Here is an 18,903-nt window from a genome sequence, read left to right on the forward strand (position 1 = left end):
TATTTAAATAAGATACTATTTCCACATTTTTCATACCGATTTAAAGCATTACGGAAGAATGTAAAATATGAGAAGTTTATTATACAACTGCAATTGTATAATAAAGCTAATTTATCCAACAATACGATTTTTAATTTTGTCTATCTTTAAAACTATAGATCTGTATTCTATCAAACATGATAAACGTATATTCAAAATATATTTACCACTTATTTTCCCTTAAATTTTTTTTAAAGAGATTTTTTTTAAAAAAAACTTTATGTAAATAAATATTTTTTTGCTTAAATACGTTTATTTTATTTTTACTCGATTCTTATTTTTATAAATATAATGTATTTTTATAAATATAATGTAATTATATTTTTTGTATTTCTATAAAAGTACTTTTTTATAGAAATACAAATGTTGACGCATTTTTAATGTCAAAATAGGTCACATGATTAAAATTGACGTTTGACATTCAATTCGGACCACGTGATTTATTTTAACGCTAAAAATGCTAAAAATAAACGTCGAGTGTCAGCATGAAACTACATCTTAAGTATAATTTTGATAAAATTGCTGTAAAAATATCTCTGAAATAGTTATATAGTGTAGTATCTTTATTCACAAGAAATTATATTTTAAAGAGACATTTAAAATTCGCTCTTTTTATGTTTCAAAATTTATTATACATGCAAATATTGTGATTGAAGAAAACATTATAGTATATATATATTATAATACATTTTAAGTGATCATTTATTAAGATAAAGCCTCTAGATACAAATTCATCCAAGACATTCATCCCTCTTTCTAAAAGTACCGTGGTAGAAAAAAAAAACTACTTATTAATAAATGTAAAAAAAGAACATTGCGACGAGAGCCCGCCTCAATTATTCATATACTACCAATCAGGTCAAGAACGACTCTAATCAAACGAATCGGGAAAGCACTTCATTGGAATATCGAGCGACTAGCTGCCTCGGCGTACCCATTGAGGAATAATGGGATTGATTTGCGTTGCAACCTTCCCTCCCCCGCTGGTCGGTGCCTTTTAACATCGAAGAACATAATCGGCTGAGCACGGCTGAGCGTTTAGTCATAAGCAACATGGCGAGCGCTCGGTGGTAAGCGGATATTTAGCCCGACGCGGAAACGTCACACATGCTGCCTGTAGCTGTCAAACTTGCAGGAAAGCAGAAGGATGGAGCTGTTCCGCACTGACACTCATTTTATCTTCGTGAAAGAGAGGCACAGCCTCTGGTGTGACAAGTGTACCGGTGAATTCGCCGCAAAATCAGGTGGGTGTGCGTACAATTGCATTTGACATAAAGCGAGTGACATAAAGGAGACAATTAAAGCGTCGCATACGAAAAGGGATCTCGACGTCGCGTAAGTTTTGAGGACGCGAATCCATCTCAAGTAGGAGTATGTACATTATGACTGTATAAAGATTTATAGACGACATAGCATTCCTGATAATTGATAAAGAAATGTTATATATACGTGGGGTTTGATAGTGACACTTAATTATTTTGAGATGATGATTTTGACGATGGATTTTACAGATTGGGAATGGGCCACGCCGAAGGATTTAGAATGTCTGGGGATGTTTTACGGCATAGTCGGAAAAATTGATCAGACATCGGTATTGGAACCTCGCTTGATGCTCATAAAGGATGTCACACCAGCTGGAGAATTACATGGCGGTCACATTGTTTACAAAATTAAATCTATCGCGTTTCTACATTTTGGCACAGAGAATATGGATATTGGTTTGCTACCTTGTAAGAAACATCAATATGTATTGAAGAAGAAAGGGAGCAGTGGATTATTTGATGTGCCACAGAAAGCAGCTTTAGCGAAAACCTGGGGTACAATCAAGAATGCCACAAATACTATAAAAAATACTACACAACATGCTGCAGCGTTGGCTACGTCTCAAGTAAGAGAGAACCTAAAACTGTTGGCATTCATGAATTCATATTTGGTGTCTTACACAATTTACAAGCTTAATATTTTCTATATAGATGAAGTCCACAGTGATTAAACGCAGCGTAGTAAAAGATAAAGACAGATTCGAGAAGAGAATTTTGGAAGAGCTGAATAAGATATTTACCGAAACTGATTCATTCTTTTTTTGCCAGACTGGTGATATTACTAATAGTTTACAACGACAATGCATAATGGAATCTCAGCATGACAATCAAGATAAACCATTGTGGCAACGTGTAGACGACAGATTTTTCTGGAACAAACATATGTTACATGACATTATTAATCTAAATGTTTGTAATTTAAAAAATCTTTATTTTTATATACAGCTGGCTCTAAACAATAAGACAGAAATTATATTTGCCCAAATAAATATCCTATGACATTGTATAATTATACTAATCGTATATAATAGTAGATACATAAAATTCATCTCTTTTTATTTGCTTAATAATTGATAAGTGGGTATATTATTTAAAGTTAGCTGCATATTCAATAACTAATTCAAAAGTCTCATTATATAATACTTATTTTTATCTTATTTTGCAGACAGATAAAGCAAACTGTTGGATATTGCCAATTATTCAAGGATATGTTCAAATAGAAAAATGCATAGTCGAGGTAGGTTTTGATGAGCAACCGCAACAAGAGATATTTAATTTGGCGATTATATCGAGAAGAAGTAGATTCCGTGCTGGAACTAGGTAATTTTCATTTACATAGATAATTTTCATAATTAGATTGTCATAATTATAAGTTTTATCTTACCCAATATTAAATATTAGAGAGAGAGAATTAAAAAAATATTTTTAAATATAACATTACACAGGTACAAGAGACGCGGAGTGGATGACGATGGCAAGTGTGCAAATTATGTTGAGACTGAACAATTAGTTTGGTATCATGATCATCAAGTATCCTTTGTACAAGTGCGAGGAAGTGTGCCAGTATATTGGTCTCAACCTGGGTATAAATATAAACCTCCACCACGAATTGATAAAGGTATAAGCAAAGAGATATCTTTTATATAAACTAGATTAGATTATTTTTATGTAACGTAATAATCTCTTATAATGATATTGCAGATGAGGCTGAAACGCAGATAGCATTTGAAAAGCATTTTAGTGAAGAACTTGCGTTGTACGGGCCTATTTGTATTGTTAATCTAGTCGAACAGACTGGTAAAGAAAGGATTATTTGGGAAACTTACAGTAACCATGTATTTAATTATAATCATTCAGATATAACATACACCACTTTCGATTTCCATGAATATTGGTAAGTATCTATAAAGTGAATTGCTTAAACTCATACTTTTTACGATGTTTATCTTTAAAATTTTGTGTTTAATGCAGTCGAGGAATGCATTTCGAAAATGTGTCTATTCTGGTTAATGCATTGGCTACAATGCTAACAAATATGGGTTACTGTTGGCGCGATAAACAAGGTATGATTTGCATGCAAAAGGGCGTGTTCCGTGTAAATTGCATAGATTGCTTAGATAGAACAAACGTGGTGCAAACCGCTCTGGGTAAAGCTGTTATGGAAATGCAGTTTTCAAAACTGGGACTAATACCACCTGACGGAATTCTGCCTGCAAACATAAGACAGACTTTCCAATCGCTTTGGGCTAATAATGGAGACATTATTAGCAAGCAATATGCAGGAACAAATGCTTTAAAGGTCTGTACATCTTACAAATTGCCCGTGCAAAGTCTGTCTTAATATAAACCATTAATTTTGTTCCAAACGATCTCTAAATGATCTATAATTTCTTACTATTTATAGGGAGATTATACACGTACTGGGGAGAGAAAATTTACTGGGCTGATGAAAGACGGCATGAATTCTGCAAACAGGTAGAACTTCGTATTCCTATCCTTCACACTTTGTCGCTTAATTTTTCTCATTTTCCTTTTTTTATTTCCAACATCTCACATGACACAGAACCTTCACAGTTATTGTACCGCGGAAGATAATATCCCAGAGTTAGATGTTTCAATATTATTCTCTATGGAACCCTGACATTGTCCTTTCATTTTCCTATAGATACTATCAGCAACACTTTATGGATGACTTACGTCAGGCGGCAATAGATACGCTGCTAGGGAACTCGATTGATGTTCATCAACTGAACAACGATTGGTCACACTATTTAGATATTCTTGATAATTGCTGTCTTGAACTTATACCTATGAAACCACCAAATATACAACTTCAACTTGCTACTCATCCTGACTTCCTTTATGCCACTGCTCTATATAATTTAGCAAGGTTCGTTGCTTGCTTTTAGCTTAATTTTTTGGAAAATATACAGCAGTTACATTTTTCTAAAAATTAATTTAACTTCTTGTTATTTTTTTATTACATATTAAATCATGTGGCGTAAAAAGAAATGCTTTGTGCTATTGTCAGCATGAGTTGTTTTTTTGTTATGAAAATTCTTCTGCATGTTTAATTTTGACCTTATATTCTTCCTTTATTACAAGATTTTAATTTTATTCATAAACCAATCATTTTTGTAAATGCTATAGTTAATATTCTAGTCAATAAATTAGACATAAAAATCGCTTTCTCTCATTTAAACAATTTCTTTTATATAGAATGTGATTTATTTAAAGAATTCCAAAGAATATTTAAATATTCTTTGGAATATTTTCTTGACGCTACTCTGTCTCTGAATCGTTGTTTAACTTTCAGCGTAATCGTTATGCATTGAGAATTAAAATATTCTTGCAGATATTACTTGAATCGTTTCAAGGATGTCTACAGACAAGCGACGATTGATATGATGTTGGGAAATTCAGTAAGCGAAGAAGTATTCTTAGAACGTACAGACGAGGAAGATAACGCGGCAACTGCGATTCACGTGAAATTATTGATTGAAGATTGTAAAAAATTACTGATACCTGATCCAGAAGTTATTCTAGGCAGTTGGGGAGTTATCGATGCTGATCCTGTGTACGTATAAATAATAAAATGTTTCCCGTAATACATTTACGTTGTGTTTGTTTATGAATTTATTTCAATCGATTTTTTATTTCAGTACTGGTGATCCAACCGAGACGGAAATGGACACTATTTTAATATTGACTCGAGATAGTTATTACATTGCTGATTATGATGATCAAATCGATAAAGTTACAAATTATCAAAGAGTTTTATTAGATGATATTGTTTTAATTGAATTTGGTCAACCTGAAAACATGGTCTCATTTTTCAAGAATAAACATTACTACTGTATTAGAATTAATTATAAAGTAAACGGCGATTATGGTTACTTTCACATGTTTCGTAGTACAAATTTAAGATTTTTCAATAATATGGCGGTTGTGATCAAAACTGAAGAGGAAAGCATTGGTGAGAGAACATATCCTTTATTTTTATCTATATTTATATCTATGGCAATTCTGAACAAATTTTATACTTTATATTTTTAAATTACAGAATCTTTGAAAGCAATTTGTGAAGCTATTTCAGTAGCCATGGAGATATCAAACTTGCCAAAAATTCCCGTAGCCATTAATGTTACATTAGATAAAAGAAAGAGTAAATTAGTGAATGCTAAAGGTTCTATTGGATTATTGGACATTTCATCGTTTCCGGAACTGACAAGAAATGTATCTGAGACACAGTTACTTGCTTTAAAAACAGCAGGTTTGTTATTAAATTGCTTTCATTATTTATACATATTATTTATACATATAATAAAATATTTATAAAAATGTATACTCCTAGGTACAAAAGCTTTAAGCAATATGTCAGAGCAATTTAGCAAATTGAATAAACTGAGTCAGAGTTTCAGTGCAAAGAAACCAATTGATTTAGCAAAGAATATAAGTAACATACCGGCGGAGAAGGTATCAAAGCCGATTTTTACAGTTGGCAACAGCAATATCTCAGGCAATGCAGAAGAGAAGAGTAACAGTAGCAGCAGTAGCAATAGCAGCGAGAATATCGAAATGACACACGTACACGTCGAGAAGCCAGAGAACTTCAGTCATGACAAGCATTTGATGGAAGCTTATACACCATTGATTGGTATTATTATGGGTGTGAAAAATACTAATGTTGTGGATGGTAGTGTTTGCGATTCTAATGTGAACGAGGAAGTATCCAAGAAAATGAGACCTAACAAGATGAATTTAAATTCAAAACCTGATTTGGCCATTGATGCGTTACATCTGATTCCGCAAACTGGATCCGGTACTAGTACTCTTAGCGCTTCGCCGCAGAAGATTACGGCAACGACGCCAGAGATAACAGTATACGATGTAGGAGATAATATAGGCGAGGAAAGAGATCGCATGATTCCACTATCAAGCTTATCGCTTACCAAGAATATCAGTCATTCAACAGGGGATGTTGATAATAAAGCATCGATTGGTGTTAAGAGCACTATTCTTCAAACAGATAATAGATTGGATGAAAAGAAAAGATCAGCCTCGGAACAGGATTTGACGTTGAACATTACATCATCTCAAAGCGAATCTGCCTTAAAATCCATAAAGGAAAATATCGCGAGCGTTACTAGTCCTGTAGCATCTACAGCCAAAGATATTTTGTTGCCGTTCTCCAAATTTGCAAAAGGTGTTCAAACGTTAGGAGCTAATTTAGACCCTAGAAAACTAAAAACAGGCCACGTAATGCGGAATTTGTCGGAACACCATATGGAGGAGCGCCAGAAACTTCAGGAAAGATGGGCCTCTTGTCAATCTAAACTTATTGCTTTATAAACTCTTTACCCGAATAGCTTTTTGACCGCGATTCGTCATTAAATATCAATTTAGAGCTTATTGATGGATTGTATATTCTTAAATATCAATAATCATATCATATTCACGCGAATACAACAGTCAATATATTTACGAATATACATTATTGATATTTATGAATAATATGAGATATATTAGCGATGCAAATGCTTTCACACTCTGAAAAAAAAAAGAAATAAGGTATTAGCGTTGTATTATAAACAGTTTTGTTATATATTGATCGCGTAATTTAATATAAAAAAATATCACATAGAGTGGCGAATTTTGATCACGTTTTGTAGAAAATCTTATAAATCGATCTCACTGCACCTATTTTCACATATTTTCACACTTCACAAAATAACATTGTTGATGTGAAATAATTAACAAACGAAACAATTCACTGTAGGAAAGAAAACTCTTTTCTATTATGACAAACAAAACTGTGACTATGTAACACAGAGTACAATGTGGTCAATATTTATTCGTAATTAATTGATTTGATAAATTAATAAATATTAAGCATAAAAAACAACAAATGAACTGAAGCATTTCTGTATTGTTATAAAATTATGCTATTTTTTAGAACTATTTTCTTGACAAGCCAATATGTGTATAAATTTATTATACATTCGCTAAATTTTTAGGGTATATTTTTATATTTTTAATAGCATTTTTCTGAAACTAATCTATTTAACTTGTGATCAATCTATAATAAAAAGCTGTTGGTATGTAAACATTTTGTAACAGTATTAAATATTTTATTCTTATTGCATCATTAAGTCTTATAACAGTATTAAAATTTTATTTTTTTAAGCAGATACATGTGTTATTTGTTTGATAGATGATTTTTTAAAATTGAAATACATAAAATGAGTAACATAAAATGCAGATGAGACGATTTATTTATATGAGAAGTCAGAAAGAGAAGCTTCATAGTCAATTATGTAAATACAGAGAATTATTTAAATACAATTGAGTAAAATCTATATATATAATGTGTGTATGGAGTTAGTGATATGAGTTTGAGATATATGATTACCAAACACAGAAAGATACATGACATTCTATTCTTGTTAGCTTTTCGAGAAATGTGTTAGAATTTTTTTTTAAGTAATATAAGTATGTAATTGTTTTAGAGTTATTAAAAAATATATAAATAGAAAAATTAAAGGCTTTTGTTAAATAAAAAAAATTAAGTTATAAATTTGTAAATGTGGTTACAAGATTATAGTCGTGATATAATTTAATTATGTAACAGAGAACAGAACTGAGTAATAAGTTCATGTATTGAAATCACATTTGTATTAGTGTTAATAATTTTAGATGCTTTAACATATGTTACAAAACTTACTATAAAAGTATTTCAAGAGCCAGCAATGCAGTATTATATCGAGTATATGCTTATAAAGTTGCAGGATACGTTCTCCTATGTGTAAATCAATGATGTAGGAGGATTGGAAAAATATTACATAAATCTTACATTTATTATAGGGAACTATAACATGACTTTACATTGCCCACTGATGTAAATAATCTCATTTCGATTGTTTCCATTCCCTGTTGAAAACACTTTGGAAACATCGACATTTATAGCAATTCTAAGCTCATATTTTTAGCGAATATTCTTTTTACTCTTAGCAATAGTCTGTGATACAATTTGACAGAATGCATACAGATCCTTAGTAACACAATTTATTGGCGCAATACTGGCCCAATATATATCCTAAATGCATGCTAATGTTTAACCAATATATCACTAATAAATTGTGCTACTAGAGATTAAATTCACGAATAGAGTTTATTGAAAGCGTGCATTCTAAAAAAACATTTGCACCGCTTTAGGATAAGAATAAAACTAGACTGTTTTCAGATACGTATTCTCTTTCTTGAAGGATTTTAACTTTAGTTTAATTAACGCAAGCTCTTGTTATACATATTTGCTTGCTCTACTCTTAATTTAAAAAAGAATTACTTTAGGGAAATCTTAAATTTAAATTTTGTTCAATTAATGCAATGTAAGGTCCAATGCAAATTTATTATCAAACCTGTGTGATGTGTGCTATTGCATTTAGCTGCGCAGTATTATGGATGATCTGCAAAAAATAGGTGAATTGGTGAAAATTTAAGGCGAAATTAGACTGCGAATACCTAAAATAAATAATTAAAAAAAAAATTCTCTTTGTAAAAAATATTTTTTGATCTTTTTTTTGAGCTTCAGATAAAATGTTATTACATACTTATGTATATGTATGATAAATTCTTAATTCACCTATTCTTTGTGAAATGAAAATTCGTATGTACATTGGTCGTACAAAATTATACGTAAAAATTATAGAGGCTTGACATGCCCCTTACATGTATCTGCTATTGTGTTTCCAGAAATTAATAATACGAAAATTCGCATACACCAAACAGCAAACATTCACAGCACTTGTAGACCAAATTATAATAAAATACATTTTTGACTTGTGAGTCGCAGTTTCTTTAATTTGCCATCTTCCAAAATTTTTCAAATAAATCAATCGTTTAAAATATTTAAATTGTAATTTATAATTTTACTTTAAAATATTCCAAGAAGCCCCATTTCCGTGATGTAAATGTAGATTAATATTTTTTCCTATTCGTTTAATTGTAGCACGTGTTTGTAATAATTTGTATATTTTACATTGCTTATATTGTTTACATGAATAAAATTCATGTAAGCCTAATGTTTAAATAATATATAAATCTATCTGAGCTATTCTAAAAATAGTACCAAATTGATGAAACTTCGGGAAACTCTTCCTTTGTTATTTGTAATATACTAAAAAAAATTTCAAGTAGATTCACTAAACCGTTAGAGAGTAATTATTATTTTAATTATGATGGTTATAAAAATTTAATACTAGTACTGGCTAATTAATAACTTATTTTAAGTATAAAATTACTAATTTAAAAATATTAATAGTATTTTTAATACTGTGTGAAAATAAGTGATTAATTGGCTAGTATTAGTATTAAAATTATTATATAAAATTATATAAGAGACGTTTTCTTACGGGAAACGTAACTTTGTCGAATGTAATTAGTAATAAAAGTATTAAAGAAATAGTACCAAAAATTTAATTTTTTTTATACGTATAGATAATATTTATACTAAATTACTGGAACTTCTTACAAAATTAGATTAATTTTCACAACACGGTTTCAGAGAAATTATTATTCATAATAAAATTTTGCGGTATGTATGGCTCAATATGGCATATTCTGTCATAATAATATATTTATATTGTTTAAATAATTCATATATTTATCTTTTTAACTATATTCCAATTACTTTTTCCGTTTTGCACTGGTAAATAATGTTTTATTATAGAAAGTTGAAAAATGACAAATAAAATTAATAAAATATTGAAAAAGTGAAAAATAATTTTTTAAAAATAAATGTATTAGCTACCATTTATATAAATTATCACTAGATTTACTACACGTTTGGCGCAGTTATGCAAATATTTCGAATTTGGGGGACTTTTGTCAATGATTGTATCAGATACATCCTTAAAATCAGGTAATCATATTTGGCGCCAAATGGCATGACTCAAGCGATAAAAATTGCCGTAAAATGTCGCGATTCTATTGTGTGATTTACCATCTAATATATGTATAGAGCCTGATAGAAATCCTAAACTCATCTGTGAATTGTTTACGTGACAAAATTATGAACGACGCACGTGGTGTAGAATGTTTGTGGGGAAATCCCATAAATTATCCACAATGTCCTCATGGTAATTTTCTCATATTATACATAAAGTTTATTATATTTATATAAAAAAAAAATCAGTTCTTTTAAGGAACAAATTAACCTTTTTCTTGCAGGACCGACTTTACTATTTGGAAAATATGTCGAAGAGGGAGTTAAAAAATTTTATGCATGTTCTGCTTGCCGTGACAGAAAATTATGCAGATTCTATTTAAAATATGGACAAGAACTGTCAAAATCTCAAAAACATATGTGGGAGCTGGAAAATAAGAAGTTCGCTCAGCGTTATGTTCATCAAGAATTATATATTCGCTTTAATAAACTTAAGATAGAATCTGTGACGAAAAGGTGTTATTGTCACAATTGTGAGAAATTAATATTTAATTCTGAAAAGGACAAGCATATGGATCATGAAATTACAGAAAATTTAACTGATTATCAGATGCATCATCCAACAGAACTTTTAAGACCCTTAAAAAATGTAAAGAAGGAAGCGCAATATTTATTTTCTAAGAAATCTACAGAGGATATAATAAATATGCTTTTGAAACTTGGAGCTAAGCAGATTCTTTGTATTGGCACACCAAGAATACATGAATATATAATCGAGCATTATACAGATAAAATGTCTTCCCTCCTTTTGGATTTTGATGGAAGATTTGTGAGTATTTTTAGCAAAAATTATTACATCAATTTGTAATATACTTTAATAATTTTTATAAGTATACATATATTTTAATAAATATGTTTTTTTTACATTCTACTAGCATAACTTTTTTGGACCTTTGGATTATTGCTGGTACAACCTTTTTAATCATCATTTTTTTAACAAAGATGCAATTAATGTTTTCAAAGATTTTCTTAAGCAAAATGAAGGAAAGGACACTTACTTAATATGCGATCCTCCGTTTGGTGGCCGTTTAGAACCCTTATCATTCACAATAAAAACGATATTTGACCTGCATAAAAAATTGAATAAACATTCTTATAATAATAATTTTTTCTTGAAAATCATGTTTATATTTCCATATTTTATGGAACATATAATGAGAGAAAAGAGCAATCCACCACATGTCACTGGTGGTTTAAGAGATTTGAAAATGTCTGATTATAAAGTGGATTATGATAATCATCCCTTATTTATATCAGAAAAACATGGTAGAAAGCAAGGTTCTCCAGTGAGAATTTTCACGAATATACCGTTAAATCTATTAGAACTTCCTTTATCTGATGGATATAAATTCTGTCAAGATTGTGCAAAGTGGGTTTCTAGTGAAAACAATCATTGCAAGAAGTGTAAAGAATGTACCTCTAAAGATGGTCGAACGTACAAGCACTGTAATATATGTAAACGATGCGTAAAGCCTACTTGGAAACACTGCCGAATTTGCAAAAGATGTATGTTAGAAAAACACACATGTGGCTCAATACCAAATATAGGAAGATGTTTCAACTGTGATAAATTAGGTAAGTGTCAATGATCACTTCTAAGACTTCCAATTATTGCTTCCATTAATATTTTATTAATTTATTTATAGGTCATATTAGAAAAGAATGCCCTAATTTGCCTTCTACTGAAATTACAATTGGGACAAATATAAAGAAACGCAAAGCAGACTGTGAATTAAAAACAATTAAGAAAAGTAAAGTTGGACACTCCAAGGAAGTTATTAAACAAAAAGCTGTTCTAGTTGATAAGAAGAAAGTCTTAAAACCAAGGAAAAATAAGAATTTGAAAAATAAAAAGCCGCTATAAATAAAATAACGAAATTAGTGTAAATGTTTCTATATACATATAATATTATAGTAAGTTTAATTTATGTATATTCGATTGGTGTGAATATTATATATTTACATTAAAATTGAAATTGTATTATATTATTATATTTATGTTATTAAATATAAATACATATAATAAACAAAATATAAATGTAATTAATATTATATTTATATTATTAAAAAATTCACAAATTTGTATTTTAATCTTTCTTTATATACTTTTATATCTTTTCAGTGTTTATTTATAGCTAGAAACTAGCTTCTGCAACAATGAATGAAAGCATAACATTTTATTATACATTTATTCTCACATAGAGATCAGCTTGTTTGATTTCCATAATCTTTAGAGTGCTGCATTACGAGTGGAAATATTCCCGAATACTCGGAAAGAATTTTAAGTAAGGAGATTCAATATGTATAAATACCCGAGGGAGCCTCTTAAGAGGTACAGTAGTATCTTACTCGTCTGTATATCATCTCGCACAACATCGCCAAAATCTCTTCAGGATGTTAAAGGAACTCATTGTTTTTGCTAGTTTGATTTTTCTGAGTTATGCTTGTTTGATTACGAATTGTCCTCGTGGTGGAAAGAGGAGTGATATAGCATCTTCTTTGAGAACTGTTATTCGAGAAGTATGTTATATATTATACTACATTATATTTCTATCTTCACAGTAAAATGTTTTCGATTTTAACCGTCTTCTTGCAAACAAATTTTATTTTATAAGGACTTTAGCAAATTCTTATATTTATTCAATTAAACATGTCATTAAAAATTAAATAATTAGAATTTATTTATCTTGTATATTGCTCTTCTATTATTTATATTGCTTTTTTCTATGACAACGATCTCGATAGTTACATTAATTCAAAAATTGTATTTATTTTTATTTATGTTGGTAAAATTTTGATGATCTGTATTAAAGAAAATCTAGGTTGATCAATAAAGAATATATATTATAAAAGTAAATTATACTAATCTTAGAAACAAATATCTGCATTCCGTTATTCATTGCGAGTACTGAAAATCTATAATTTATTATGTATAGTCGTATACTATAGATTTTCAGTATTCGCAATGAATAATGCAGCTATAGCATAATTGCAGCAAAATCTCAGAAGAATGAAAAGTCTCGAGGTTTAATTTTAATTGATTAACAATTGTTTATATTATTTAACAATTAATCTGATAATTAGAAGATGTTTATCTATGGAAATATATGATAAAGGAAACAAAAAAATACGTTACAAAAAAATTTTCTTTGTACAACGATAAAATATATCTTGATGTTTAAATCTTGAACTTTTTCTATTTATTTCCTAGCAAAATATTCGCATAAATATCATCAATGATATTTTATATCATTATAAGTAAATACACAAAATATGTAATTCGTTCATATTTACTGTAATATTCTCCTAGTGTCCTTCATGTGGTCCTAATCATCTGGGTCAATGCTTTGGGCCCTATATTTGCTGTGGTCCTAGTATTGGTTGCTTCATAGGAACACCAGAAACATCCCGATGCAGAAAGGAAAGCTTGTACACCAGGCCTTGCATTGCTGGATACGCAATGTGTCGCGGAAATACAGCAAGATGCGCTTCAAACGGAATTTGTTGCTCGCAAGGTAAATTGAACAATTCTTGTAAATTGGATTTTAAATTTTATCTTTTAAAATTTATATTCTTAACATGGCACTTTCGAAGTAAATAAAGTTTGCATTAAAAGTCCACAACAGAATTAGAGTTATATAAATATTATAATAGGAAACTTTGTTTATATAATAAAGAGATTGATATAGCAGCAATTGTAAATTAATTACTTTGCAATTAGAAATTAAAAATTATCAATCATGTAGCGCTGAAAAATTCTCTGATATATACATATATATTAAAAATTAAAATTGTTTAACACGTTATATATATAAGTGAAATATGTATATGAAAAATATTTTGTTTAGCATCCTGCCACATGGATACATCATGCAAAATTTCCGATGTCGGCAATGATCGAAAACTCGATGACAATGTGAATGTGATACTCCCAGGCAACGAAGTCTCTAACGAAATACTTCAATAGTATAATCAATTTCATATTAATCATTTAACGCGTTCTGATATTTAAATATTCTAAACTTTATAAAAATACAATTATGCAGTATCGATAATGAAACAAATAAAGATGTAAACCTATAAATTATGTTAGCATAATTTTTTTTAGGACAAAAAGCATTTTTTGCTATATTCAATATAATTTAATAATATATCAATACACGTATTTCTCATAAAAATGCATGTATTTCTCATAAAAACGCAATATAAATTATTTATTTAATTTATATAACAATATAAACTTAATACTATAATTATACATAAATGAATTTTAGTTATTCTGCATTATTATTTATTTTGAAATGGTAAAAATTAATATATATGCATAATATTAACTTTTTATAGTATAAAATTACTATATCATATATAATATAAGTATATTTTGAATTTATTATCAATATTTATTGTATCTCCACCTTTACTTTCTTTGTAAATAAAATTTCAATGAAATATGCAGTAAAATATTTCACAATCATTGTGTGTCTTTAATTGCTATAATAGCATTTATAAAGACAAATTAATAATAATCAAACCATAATTACTCCAACACACCTTATTTGAGAAACGTTGCCACAGACTTTTATATATAGAAGTTTGAGGATGTTGGACGAACAAAAGCTGGCTTTAATATAAATATTTTAATAAGTTTTATGTAAAGAGATAAATTTTTTCCTCTCTTCCTCTGACTGAGATCCTGAGTCCACGGACATTCATCTATCAATTTGAAAAATCACTTACTATATTATAGAACCATTAAATAATTTTACGAAATTTCTTCGCGCCGAGTTTAGCAGCAGCGCACTTGCGATATTAATTTTTCGGCCAATCAGCGCGAGGAGATCGCACGAAGTTTACCGAAGACCGATATGCCTCGCAGACGATTGGGCGCGAAGATTCGAGGATTTGAAATCACTGGGAGTCAACTAGGTGTCAGCACGAAATAATAATTTCTTTCTTCCAGAAGTTTACCCAAAAATGGACTTTCGATACGATCGCGCGTATTCAATTCATTAAAATCTATTAAAATCTCCGATTTTCACCAGTTACCCGCTGCTTGTCCGGCTCGCCTCACAAATCTTTGACAATTTGAAGATGGCGTCTCCTTGGTCGCGCGTGCGATGGACTTGTTTGGCGAGAGCGAGCAACTCGAATGTCTCGCGACTCGCGACTTTCGTGTTCGCCAAGCAACACGATGGAACTCGGACGTTCCACTCGCATCAGCAGCAACAACAGCAACAGCAACAGCTGCAGCATGAACGAACAGTATTCAGTGACGGAGCGAGAAGACTTCTAACCTGTACTGCGTTCGTCGCGGCGACAGGTCTCGGTTATGCCTTGTACAACTGGAGGGATAACATCCGACAAGGAATCAAGAGTCTCGTTCCGATTCCTCCCGTTCGTGCCATCTCTTTGTCTGACGGCAACCAGAAAAGGGATAAGTTTAATTTTATAGCGGACGCGGTGGAGATATCTGCACCAGCTGTTGTGTACATTGAGATCAGGGATGGCAGTAGGTAAACAATTCGTCGATTGACATATGATATGGTATTATATATATATATACAGGGTGTTAGTTAAGTATGTTGCCATACTTAACGATTCTTTGATTTATTTCAAGTAAAAAAGTCCATATAAACATGTGTCCTAAATGGCTTAGTTTCCGAAATAAACAAATTTAAACATGTAGTAATAATCTGTTTATTTGAAAGAAATACAGCTCGAACTAGTCAAAAACAGAAAAGCAAAAACATAGGCTTCAGTTCTTCTGATGAAATAAAACAATTAGATGAATTGTTGAAAAGTCCACCTTGCGATTTTGATGGACTGAAACAATTTGGCCTGAAAACGTATGTACAAGCTAACTGACCCGCAGCAACATCAGAACTGAAGTCCATTTTTGATTTTGTGACTTTAACTTTGACTTTGTTACTTTGTTTACGGTTGTTCAAATGGTAACTCACGCGAAGTAAGGCATATTTATGCAGGAAGATATCTCCAACGCAATTTACCGTTTCGTCAAACATTTGCGAACATTCACTTATATTTCGGAAACTAAGCCATTTAGGACACATGTTTATATACTTTTTTACTTGAAATAAACCAAAGAATCGCTCTGTTGAGTATGGCAACATACTTAACTAACACCCTGTATATATCGCTCATTTGCTACAACACTATTAAAAAAAAGTCATTTTTTAGTTATCTGTAAAAAAGTAAAAATATAAAGAAAAAAAGAAAGAACATGTTTTAAATGAGAGAACATACCTTTATTTCTCTATAATTAGTCATATCAAAATTGTTGTTTTATATCTAATAAATGTTAAGGTAGAATTTGTCTATAAGCACTTAAAACACATGAGCAACTAAACCAAACATAGCCTATATCTTTTTAGAATGTATTTACGATAGCTGGAGTATGTACTAACTCTTTACTTTCTGATTGTATAACAGAATAGACTATTTCTCAGGGAAGCCAATCCTTACCAGCAATGGATCAGGATTTATCATCGGTCAGGATGGTTTAATATTAACAAATGCTCATGTTGTAGCAAATAAGCCTCATACAGCAATGAAAATACAGGTAAGTTCTCTGAGTTCTTTTATCCTTTTCAAGCATTCTATCCCATAAGTAAGGCTTTCTAGCAAAAAACAAAGATGAAATGATCATTGTGCTACATTGTGTCTCTTGCTGGAAAGCACCATAATATTAGTATCCAGAACATTTTAAATATAATTTTTTTAAAGCCTTGAATTTATCATTTCTTAATTTAATTTAATTTTATGTTAGCAATAAATTTTATTCTTATTTGAAATTATATTTGTGGCTCTTATTCTCCCACATAGGTACGGCTTCATGATGGTAGTACATATTCTGGAACAGTAGAAGACATTGATTTACAAAGTGATCTTGCTACTGTGCGAATAAATAAGGTATTGTTATTCATTTTTCTAATGAATGTAAATATTGATACTGAAATATTTGTAATTGCTAATTTGTATTGAATAGACCAATCTGCCAACAATGAAACTTGGTTCTTCGGCTAACCTCAGACCTGGAGAGTTTGTAGTGGCTATTGGTGCCCCGTTGAATCTTAGCAACACTATAACAAGCGGAATAGTGAGCAGTGTAAATAGACCAAGTCAAGAACTTGGTATAAATAGCCGAAATATGGGATTAATTCAAACGGATGCAGCAATCACTGTTAGTAACCGTTAGTTTTGGAGCATAACATCATATTTTATATGATTAGTAAGTGATTAGTAAGTTACATTTTCTTCTAGTTTGGAAATTCAGGTGGGCCATTGGTGAATTTGAATGGAGAGGCGATAGGCATAAACTCAATGAAAGTGACATCCGGCATTTCATTTGCTATACCCATAGATTATGCGAAAGAATTCTTGAAGAAAGCGGAGTTACGAAAAAAAAACAAAGGTAAATCAAAGTGCTAGTCTATTCTATCAATGTGATACACTAAAACTACTGATTATATGTTACTTTTATAGATGTATTACATAAAGATACACCCAGGAGAAGGTATATGGGCATCACAATGCAAACTCTAACTCCAGAAATCTTAAATGAGATGCAACAATATTATGAATATATGAATGTCCGACATGGAGTTCTTGTATGGAAAGTAATGATTGGATCTCCGGCTTATATGTAAGTCATATAATACAGAAACATTTAATTATTATGAACTTAAATTATAACTGTATAAGCATTTACACCAATTTGCTAACTAATTAATTTTCTAAAAATGTAATATTAAGATCTAATCCTTCAAACCTGATTTTAATGGAATTATGTTAAAAAAAATTGTTTTTTAATTCAATTCAGGGGCACTTTAAAGTAATTCATACTAAAATATTAATTTGTTTCAAAATTTTGACAGTTTTCCAACATTATTGTATACATCTAATCTTTTATCTACTTCGATTATATCGATAGAACTAAATAATTTCAATGGATAATACTTCAAATTTGAAGAGGTTAATGTATAAGTTACAAATGTTTGAAATCAAAAGGTTTTTTTTTTTTTGAAAAAAGAAATCAAATAGTGACTAACAAAATAGATAAGAGAGAAAATAGAAATGACAAAGTAATGTTCAATGTACTTTATCAAGATTGAAATTTGGCAATTGTATTTATGAAAAATTGACAAATTTAATTATTATCTCTCTGCACTATTGCAGTGCTGGATTGAAGCCTGGAGATATAGTAACGCATGCTAACGGTGAGCCGGTGCTGGATTCGAACAATATTTATCAAATCTTAGAACAACCAGGAACAATAAATTTACAAATTTTAAGAAAAGGGCGAACTTTACATATACAAGTCGAGCCTGAGGATGTATAGTTGATTTGTTAAATAATTTTAATTAAATGAAAAACTGCAAAATAGATTAATGAAATTGTAAAATTTATGAGCTAATTAAAACATTTTTTTATAATGTAATATATATATATATATATAATTTTATATCAATTGAGAGCTACACGATATATAAATTTATTTTATCAAATCTTTTTCTTCAA

The 18,903-nt window shown here is 30.0% G+C and overlaps 4 protein-coding genes across 5 annotated transcripts; all 4 read left to right on the plus strand.

Moving 5' to 3' along the window:
• The first annotated feature begins 940 nt into the window (after positions 1–940).
• On the plus strand, positions 941–6,737 carry sp3 (phosphatidylinositide phosphatase spermathreecae). 2 transcript variants are annotated; one of them, XM_018460897.1, is made up of 13 exons: positions 1,187–1,283; positions 1,551–1,927; positions 2,013–2,270; positions 2,527–2,681; positions 2,807–2,979; positions 3,063–3,255; positions 3,333–3,660; positions 3,766–3,836; positions 4,027–4,251; positions 4,717–4,938; positions 5,024–5,337; positions 5,425–5,634; positions 5,716–6,737. In XM_018460897.1, exons 1-13 carry the CDS (start codon positions 1,187–1,189, stop codon positions 6,711–6,713), a joined length of 3,621 nt encoding a protein of 1,206 aa, XP_018316399.1. In that variant the 3' UTR covers positions 6,714–6,737. The 2 variants fall into 2 exon arrangements, with proteins under 2 accessions (XP_018316400.1, XP_018316399.1); XM_018460898.1 differs by lacking the exon at positions 4,027–4,251 and having other exon boundaries at positions 941–1,283.
• Positions 6,738–10,778: 4,041 nt separating this feature from the next.
• LOC108730827 (zinc finger CCHC domain-containing protein 4) lies at positions 10,779–12,190 on the plus strand (the record flags this gene model as incomplete). Its single annotated transcript, XM_018460754.1, has 4 exons — positions 10,779–10,838; positions 10,916–11,134; positions 11,241–11,940; positions 12,012–12,190. Coding segments are annotated over exons 2-4 (1,098 nt in total), but the record flags the coding sequence as incomplete, so codon positions are not given.
• A 481-nt stretch (positions 12,191–12,671) lies between these two features.
• LOC108731012 (neurophysin 1) lies at positions 12,672–14,357 on the plus strand. Its single transcript, XM_018461055.1, has 3 exons — positions 12,672–12,885; positions 13,676–13,880; positions 14,214–14,357. Exons 1-3 carry the CDS (start codon positions 12,760–12,762, stop codon positions 14,330–14,332), a joined length of 450 nt encoding a protein of 149 aa, XP_018316557.1. The 5' UTR covers positions 12,672–12,759; the 3' UTR covers positions 14,333–14,357.
• Positions 14,358–15,412: 1,055 nt separating this feature from the next.
• On the plus strand, positions 15,413–18,755 carry HtrA2 (HTRA2-related serine protease). The gene is made up of 7 exons (XM_018461054.1): positions 15,413–15,878; positions 16,816–16,945; positions 17,209–17,295; positions 17,372–17,566; positions 17,647–17,797; positions 17,869–18,028; positions 18,562–18,755. Exons 1-7 carry the CDS (start codon positions 15,457–15,459, stop codon positions 18,722–18,724), a joined length of 1,308 nt encoding a protein of 435 aa, XP_018316556.1. The 5' UTR covers positions 15,413–15,456; the 3' UTR covers positions 18,725–18,755.
• The last annotated feature ends 148 nt before the right edge of the window (positions 18,756–18,903 follow it).

Source organism: Mycetomoellerius zeteki, unplaced genomic scaffold (genome assembly GCF_001594055.1).
Source record: "Mycetomoellerius zeteki isolate Tzet28-1 unplaced genomic scaffold, Tzet1.0 scaffold98, whole genome shotgun sequence".
Taxonomy (NCBI): Eukaryota; Metazoa; Arthropoda; class Insecta; order Hymenoptera; family Formicidae; genus Mycetomoellerius; species Mycetomoellerius zeteki.